The sequence below is a fragment of the Scomber japonicus genome, chromosome 12 (genome assembly GCF_027409825.1).
Source record: "Scomber japonicus isolate fScoJap1 chromosome 12, fScoJap1.pri, whole genome shotgun sequence".
Lineage (NCBI taxonomy): Eukaryota > Metazoa > Chordata > Actinopteri > Scombriformes > Scombridae > Scomber > Scomber japonicus.
The window spans coordinates 2741688-2750596 of record NC_070589.1 but is presented as its reverse complement, the minus strand read 5'-3'; the positions used below and the strand labels follow the sequence as shown (position 1 = coordinate 2750596).

The 8909-nt window shown below is 37.6% G+C and overlaps 1 protein-coding gene across 1 annotated transcript in view; it reads left to right on the top strand.

Annotated features, from left to right (window-relative positions):
• Positions 1-2776: 2776 nt before the first annotated feature.
• Positions 2777-8909, top strand: part of LOC128369253 (tissue factor-like) — a 29354-nt gene continuing 23221 nt past the window's right edge. Inside the window, exon 1 of the mRNA XM_053330259.1 lies at positions 2777-2910. Coding sequence (XP_053186234.1) covers positions 2844-2910 — 67 coding nt within the window. The 5' untranslated portion in view covers positions 2777-2843. The remainder of the gene's footprint in view (positions 2911-8909) is intronic.

Here is an 8909-nt window from a genome sequence, read left to right as displayed (position 1 = left end):
CACATTAAAACATTTTGCAACCTATGACATAAATAAAAGAAAAATGTTTGTACATATTCTTATATACCCAATAATACTGCAATTGAAGGAACATTGTCTGTGGCAATGTCCGTACTCTGAAAATAAACAATAAAAAAAGACAATTCTGGCAGAGATGTATGGTCATGGGGTTCGTTAAACTTATTATGTTATTGGGAAGCAAGATTGAAGAAAATTTGGATTATTCCAATTTTTTTGTGCTGATCATATGATCTTATGAGTTTGTTGCTTCTAACCCTGAGAAAGGTTCTGATAAAGGCTGTTGTTCAACAGATGAGCTTGGTGGCAGTTTCAGCTTGCTGAGATAGTGAGTGTACAACCTGATTTGTTCCCTGTACTACTTTGAGACTGGAAACTGGGCTTCACATCATGCATCCCACCCTTATGTTAGGATTAGACTATTAATTATCATTTGATTACACACACTGTGTACCATACAGTTCAGATAATGACAGTTTTCCTCTTTCAGAGGAAGATTGGTGGGGAAGTGTTAACCCAACAGTGGACTTTGCAGCAGGAGACTGCTTGTTCATTTCCAGTTTCCAGCTGTGAGTGTCATATTTTCAACAGTTTTGCAGTTTGCTGTTTTATAAAAACTGTAACTATGAGCGTCCCTTAACTTTATAGAATAGAATAGAAAGTCTTTATTGTCATTGTACAAAGCGCAACGAAATTGAGATGCCATCTTTAAAGTGCAGAAACAAAAATAAATACATAATTACCATTATTTAATGCAATTAAGTGCATTTATGGCTTTAGCGTAAAAGCTGTTATGTAATCTATTTGTGTGTACTCTCAATGTCCTGCAGCGTTTGCCTGAGGGCAGCAGCCAAAGAGTGAATGTGAGATGGGTCCCTGAGGATATGGTGAGCTTTTCTGAAACAGCGGGAACTGTACAGATCTTTCAGGGAGGGGAGGGGGCAGCCGATAATCTTCTGGGCTGTGGTGATGACCCTCTGGAGCGCTATACTCTCTACAGCTGTGCAGCTGGAGAACCACACACACATGCAGTAGGTCAAAATGCTCTCTATGGAGCAATGATAAAAGGACACAAGCAGTTTTTGTGAGAGTTGGTTATTCTCTCAGGTACTCTCAGGAAGTACAATCTCTGCTGTGCCTTCTTAATGATAGCAGTGGTGTTGATGCTCCAGGTCAGGTCATCCTCTATATGAATGCCCAGAAACCGGAAGTCTGTGAACCTCTCCACACAGTCCCCGCCGATGAACAGGGGCGGAGTGTCTGTTTTATAGTCTGTAGCCTGTAGTCTATGACCAGCTCCTTCGTCTTGGTAGTGTTCAGTGCCATGTTGTTTTCTGTGCACCACACTGACAACTGCTCCACCTCGTCCCGATATGCAGACTCATCCCCCCCAGAGATGAGCCCCACCACAGTAGTATCATCAATAAATTTGATGATGCTGTTTCCGGAGTGGTCGGGGGTGCAATCGTGGGTGTAGAGAGATATAGAGTAGGGGGCTCAGCACACAGCCATGAAAATGAAGGTGGCCTAACTTTAAGGAAGTTGTAACCAACACCAAATGTTTCTTTAACCTTAACATTAACCATAGCTTTGTATATCATAAAAAAATCTTGATTTTAACAGTAGTTTGTTATGGTTTTAGAAAGCACAGACAAATTATATTATACTGCTGATTACTCCCAATCCTCCTAAAGCCAGATTTAAAAAATGCTCCAGTGTGTCATTCTAGAGTCACGTTCATTCCATGCACTCCTTATTCATTTGGAGGATTTGTTGATTCAATGTAAACACTGTACTTTAAACAATGAATATTTGTAGGCTCAAAACATTTTCTCATTATGTTGTTAAAAAACATCTGGGCAGCATTATTTGTAATGCAAAACATATTTGTAAATGAAATTAGTTGCATATGAATGTACAAAGGTTTGTGTTATACAGTTGCTCTCTGTAGATGTCTGTGTATTTCTCTGAGAGTCTGTGTATATGGAGGGAGGGGAGTGGTCTTACATGACCATGTGTGTCCTCTAGTCAGATGGTTTGTAATTACTACCAGAATGTTTCCCCTCATGACACAAACTCTGCAATGTTCCCATAGTTGCTCAATGCCTTGATATCTGTCTAAACAAGCCTCAAACATTTACTGCCGTAATGTGGTGGAGCCAAATGCCATTACTTTAAAAATACTGACATCTCTCTTTCCCACATTCATCCATAAAACCCTGCTTGAGCTGTGATCTTGAGTTTTTACTTTTCTTCAGTCCCACATTCTTTGGCTTGTTTTTTTTTTTTTTTTTTACTCCTCTCAGAGGGCTAACTGACAGAAGACAGAAATGCTTTTTAAATTGGCATGGCCCATATATGTGTACAAATATTGCTGTAAATGACATTCTTCAAAGTATTATCCTCATTCGATTCGTCAGTGAACATCTTGATGCTGAGAATCTCATTCCCACAAAGAAAGACTCCACTATTTGGTTCCTGTCAGGGTGGGTGTAACTACTTCTAAGTAATGACTCATGTTTCTGTCTAACACTGAGCAGTTATAGAAGGAAACATTCCAAGTTTTAAAGGGGAGTGTCATGTTGGCCCATAGACAGTTGTTCTTAATCCATGTTTTGGTGAAAGGCAGAGTTCAAGATGAGCAAATAGTTGTGGAACCTTCCAGGCAGGCATGTGGGAGGGATCAGCCAGTGGAACACAGGCGTAACCCCCAGTTCCCCATCTGCAGCTCTCACACTCTTTGTCCCATTGAACAGAAACAGCAGTCTAAACCCAGAGAAAAACCTTATTTACAGCAAGCAGAAAGGATTTTGGCTTGTACTAACATGGAGTCTCTGAAAACTGCATTTTACTTCGGAGTCTGCTGGTCTGCTTGGATTATCACTACTGCAGGTAAAAACATACGATAGATAGACTAATAGTTTTCATTCTTTTGTTGCTTGTGATGGAATCTCTATTTCTATTTTTACTTAAGTAAAGGATCTGAATACTTCTTCCGTCACTGGTTATGATAATATGACAGTATTTCAAGCGTGTGTAAGAAAAGGAAGACAGCTTTGCCTTAACATGCTGCAGGGTTTCATTTTATTTGTCCAGGTTTTGAGATTTTTGTCTCCACCTCAATACAATGTCGATGAATTCTCTCCACACATAGATAGAGAGAAGATGTTTGTCTATTAAATGAAAAATGTATTAGGTGTTACAGGTAAGGAAAAAATACATGTACATATATGGGCCACTCTGTCGAATTGGTGCAAAGTCAGGGTTGGCAACATCTTAAATTTTTTTTTTCTTTTCCCCAAATCTTTGTATCTATGCAAATGATATAATATATAAGGTATACATTTCTAGTAAATGTAAGTTGTTGTAGTAAGTACAGTTAATTCTCATATTGTATTCTCAGAAAGTTTTGGAATATTTTACCTTTCCCAAAATTGTCACTACCAAAACACACAACAGTATAATAAAATGGGTTATATTGACATGTTACATATTTTGTTTATATTTATCTTATTAATGTCAATTTTTGCAATTTTATTAAAAGGTTTCAGAGGTCAAGCAATAACAATTATTATTTTAACAATATTTTGAATGTAATTTCTTTAATTCATTGGATTTTGAATCTGATTTTTCTTTGTAAATAGCATAAAGTTGATCATACTGATTTCAAACTTGAGGATCCATTAGTTTTAATACATATTAAACCAAAACCTACCATAACATCTTAGTTGATAACTCAATGTACTTTATTTTTGACAAAACATCCCATGTTTTGGTTGTGACAGCCCATGTTATTTTATTAAAAATGATGAATAGTAACTAATAAATGCAAATATACAGCCTGCAAGTATAGCAGACACACATCTGACTATCACTACACATCTGAGAATATGTAATTATACTTAGATTTCAGATAGCACCTCACTGATGAACTAATGGATAGTTTGGGTGTTGAGGAGGGTGTAATAGACAGTAGTAGACAGTTTCAGAATCCCTTTCAGGTTTATTTGTTTAGCAGATTATCCATATAATAGACAGATTAATAGACACATTATTATATTGTCAGTCATTTTAAGTGTAAAGACGAGCATGATATTTACAGTGTTTGATTCACAGCCCATCTTCTGGAAACAACAATGTGGCCAATGTTAAACTTTTCTGATAGTCTGATCCTCTAGTGCAGTGGGTTCCAACCAGGGGTTTTGTTCCTGATTTTTAAAGTTTAAATGCCTGTTTAAAGGGGACTTATTCAACAGAGTTTCAGTTTTTTGTGGTAAATGTTAAAGCGTTTTATATAACAAAGGCAGGTTTATTATTTATTTTAATTTCTTATCTGTTTATTTATATTGCTTATTTATTTTCAAGGCAAAATATTATAGGCAGGAATATTATTTATTTCTATGTTTAATTTGAGTTAAAAAGAAGAAAATGCAGCAGAATGAAATTCAAATTAAGGAGATGAAATAAAATGATAATAATAACTTAGACTTCACTTAGAATCCTGTTTACATTCTTTTTCTTTTTAACAACCCACCCCCACCCCTCACCACTGGGTATGTCTGGGCCACAAATAAAAAGGTGACTAAATAAAAAATTAATTAATTAAATTAAAATACATAAATAAATACATAAATATATATAGAGAGTTATAATGATGATAATAAATAAGTAAGCAAACAAGTAAATAAATAAATAAATAATAACTAATGATAAACACGGTCATCCTGGAAAGAGCAAACAAAATTTAGCTTGGGTAAGAGGGAGAAAGAGTCGCAGTAGAGAAGACCAGAACAGAGGCACACGCGTCGTGGAGAAAGAAGAGTGAAGGTCACTCAATTTCCAAAAGGCTCTACTTAGGACGCCTCGCCAACATAAGAATTAATAGTAAGTCCTCTTATAAGAACTAATAGAGGATCCCAGGTTGTCTGAAAGGATTTCAGAGATCCTTTCAATAAAAATCGTAGCTTTTCTAACTTAAGGCATTGCCAGACATCACGTATCCATTGGTCACATGTAGGGGGAAAGTATATTTCCATTTGAAAACGATACAGTGTTGTGATAGAGGAGGGTGAGAAAATTATATTAAGTAGTCTCCTCGTGTTAAAAAAAGAGTGTCTCCCCACCATAAATCCTGTTTGGTCCAGTGAGATAATATCTGGTAGTACACGCTGGAGGCGGAGGGCAAGTATTTTGGCCAGTATCTTACAGTCTACATTCAGCAGAGAGATCGGTCTATAACTGTCGCATGAAGTAGTGTCAGGTTCAGGCAACCTAAAACGCTTAAAAAATCAAACAAAGAAGACAAGACAACAGGATTAGAGTTTTTACTTGCAAGGAGAACGCCAGAGATCTGCTCAGTTTCAATCTCCAACCCGTTCTGAGCAAACCTTGCCGAACCCTTTCTTTTTATTGGTTTCAGGGAGTCCCTAATTTACATAGTGTTACTACTAAAGGTTGGGGGTCACAAATCGGTCAGACATACTTTAAAGATTTTCTGATCAGAGTCACAATTTTATCAACGGTGGTATTTCCTGATCAGGTCACAAGTTGATCAATGGTGATCACACACACTTCGGAGACTTCCTGAGCAGGGTCACAAGTCCTGAAAAACAACTTTAAAACAGCAGGCTTGTAGACTATAAAGGTTAGCGATTATAGAAAGGGGTAAATATGAGATAACTTATATACAATAATTCCAACATTTCCCTCCTGTTTATCACATATTTACTCATCTTCTCATTTCACTTATATCAACCACTTCAAAAGATTTTCAGTTGTAAGATCATTTTTATGAGAACAAATAGGTTTACACTCAGAGTTATTTGTTTACTTTTTACTGTTTACTAATCATAATCAACATTAGACGAAATCGGATACAGATCGGGTAAATTATCCTCAGGATCATCATTATCATTATCATCATGTCCAAGCAAAGTATACATCTGAGCATATCGACTATCCACGGGTGTAATGGCAGTAGTGATTAGTCTATTAATTAAGGCACGGAGACAGGGAATACAACAACAGCCACACAAAGTCAAAATCGCTGCAAAAACTGCACTTGAGACTAGGACAGAAGATACCAGAGCTCTATACTTCCCAAAGGCATCCATCTATGAATCCCACAAGGTGGTGTCAACACCGGAATGATCTTTCATCTTACCATTCAGTGAACGCAGGCCCTCAATGGCTTTAGTCAGACTGCCATCAGCAGCCGTATTGTTGGGGATAAAGTACAACACTTTTCCCCAAAAATTGCACATACACCACCCTTTTCTGCCAACAGCATATCCAGCGCTATTCTATTCTGAAAAGCCATAGGGGAAGTAGCTGCCAGTTGGCCATGTACAGCTTCAAATCCGCTCTGGGTCCAGTTTCCTAGTTTTTGAACATTGTAATGAATGTAGTTAATCCTGTCTACGTTTTTATTTATGGTACACCACCAACAGAGGGTGGACTCAAAACCTGCCGCAACTTGATCAACCAATTTATATTCACTAGGTACACCACGTGAAGTTGGATCTTTGTCTGTCAACCAAGCAGTGGATCTTTTATGAAACCACTGTTGTGACACAAATATAACTGATTCAGTGATCAGTCCTTCAGTCGTCATAGGAAGTACTGAAACTGGTAACAGTAATGTCACTAATGCACAATATCCAGTCACATTTCTAGACAACCTGTCAAAAAGTCTTTCGTCTCCACACCACCACCAAATATCACCTCGAGACACTGGTTTGAAATCATAAGGTTTAGAACCAGTCGTACTTACTCTTATATGTTTTCTGCATGAGGTTGCAGTAAGATTACCTACGGTATTTCGTTTCCTAGAACCATCTCCTCTCTCCATTTTAATGCACGTAAAATTGCCTCTAGCTACTTTCTTGGAAAACAACGGCTTTTCCTTTTCTGCTGTCGTGACCGGGAAAAATGAATCCCAAATACTACAATTTTTACCGGGGTTTGTGTTATTCATGACGTCTATAACACCCTCACACACACTCCTGTGGTATCACTGTCGGGACAATTTGCAAAAGCGGTCTTGGTCCCATGCAAACTACACAGTCAGTCTTAGTCATATTGGCAGCTTGTTCTACCATTAACAACCAATTATTATTAGTTCCAGAAAAACCTGTTGTGACTTGGAACCATTCATCCACCGTCACATTATTTGCCATCAGAATTCGTCCTCCTTTCTTGTAAGTTCTTTTTGGCATTTCAGGTTTAGTTTGGCTTCCATAACATAGAACTGCTCTAAATTCTGGATCTCTTTCACTGGAATATGCCCACAGACTTATGGATTGACACTCAGAGTTATCAGACTGATATTTTAGTACTAAACCATCCTTAGTTTTGTTCATACTGAATTTTTCTCTCATTTCTATGGCTCCATATATTGACCAATCTGACCAATCATACCCAGTTTCTCCAATCAGCGCTCCCCATCCGTAACCAATAGTGGCATACCATTCCTATGCCGCTCCCCAGCTTTGTCCTTTGTCATTGGCATCATTTCTAAGTACGGAATATGGAATTATTATCAAAGCAGTTTGATTTTGTGGAGAACAGAAAAATAAAGGGTTTAGTCTGTATGCCTTCTCCGCACGTCACATCGTCTGCAGTATTTCTCTTAATACGAATTAATGGCTTCATCTTGGTTTCATTGAAGTGACGTTTTCAGAATATGTCTGGACAGTGTTCATCGGTCTATCAGGCTTAGGTGCTTCCCACAAATACCAAACAAACAGAAAGATCAGAATTGTTAATAGGAATAGGAACCAACACCGAATTGCAACACACAACCATCTTGAAGTCATTTTGACCGAAAAACCTCTTCTACTAGGTTTGGTGGCTTGTAAGATCTTCACTGACTTTCAGGTATACCTGAACTCTAAACGTTCAGGTCCACCCTATTATCGGTCTTTGGCTCACCTCCCCTGTCGGAGTCTTCAGTCGAAATGATCTTTTTGCAATGTGTTAAATGGATCCAAGTTGATCCTTCTGCTATTTTTAATACTGTGGGGTTATTATTAGTACCTGATACAGCCCTTCCCACTTTGGTGAGTGCCAGTGTTTCTTTTTTATGCTTCATATTAGCACCCAATCTCCTGATTCCACTAATTGGATTTCCTGCTGGGAAACAGAAGAATTTTCATCAGTTTGTTTCTGTTTTTGTTTTCCCAGCATGTGTCTCATGTAGTCAGCTAAATTAGCTTCTTCATCTATTTCCCAGTGATTCTTAAATTGAGGTAACCTATAAGGTCTTCCAAATAATGTTTCATATGGTGTTAACCCAGTAGTAATATCAATATACAATTTTTTTCCAGGTCTAAACATTGTCTCCATAATCTGCCTGTTTCCTCCATACATTTCTTCAGCCTATTCTTAATTGTTCCATTCATCCTTTCTACTAATCCTGCACTTTGAGGGTGGCATGCACAATGATTTTTTAAATATGTGGAACATTACACCAATCTTTTTAACCACTTGGTTAACGAAATGGGTTCCATTATCACTATATATCTTCTCAGAAATTCCATACCTGGGAATATCCTTATCCTTACAATATCCTTCCAAAGTGGTTTTTGCTACCGTCAAAGCGTCTGGATTCTTGGTTGGGAAAAGTTCAATCCATTTTGAAAATGCATCTATTATGACTAAACAATACTTTTTCCCTTCACTTTGGTTTAACTCTATAAAGTCCATATGGATAATTTGAAACGGATACTGAGGTGTTGGGAAACGCCCTCTACGTGGTCTCAAATTACCTTGTGGATTATGTTTAGCACAGGTCAAACATGCTCTACAAAAATTTTTTTAATAAGAGTTGAATCCATAAGTGGTAAAGTATTGATGTATCTGTCCTACAATCCCTCCTGTTGAGACATGTG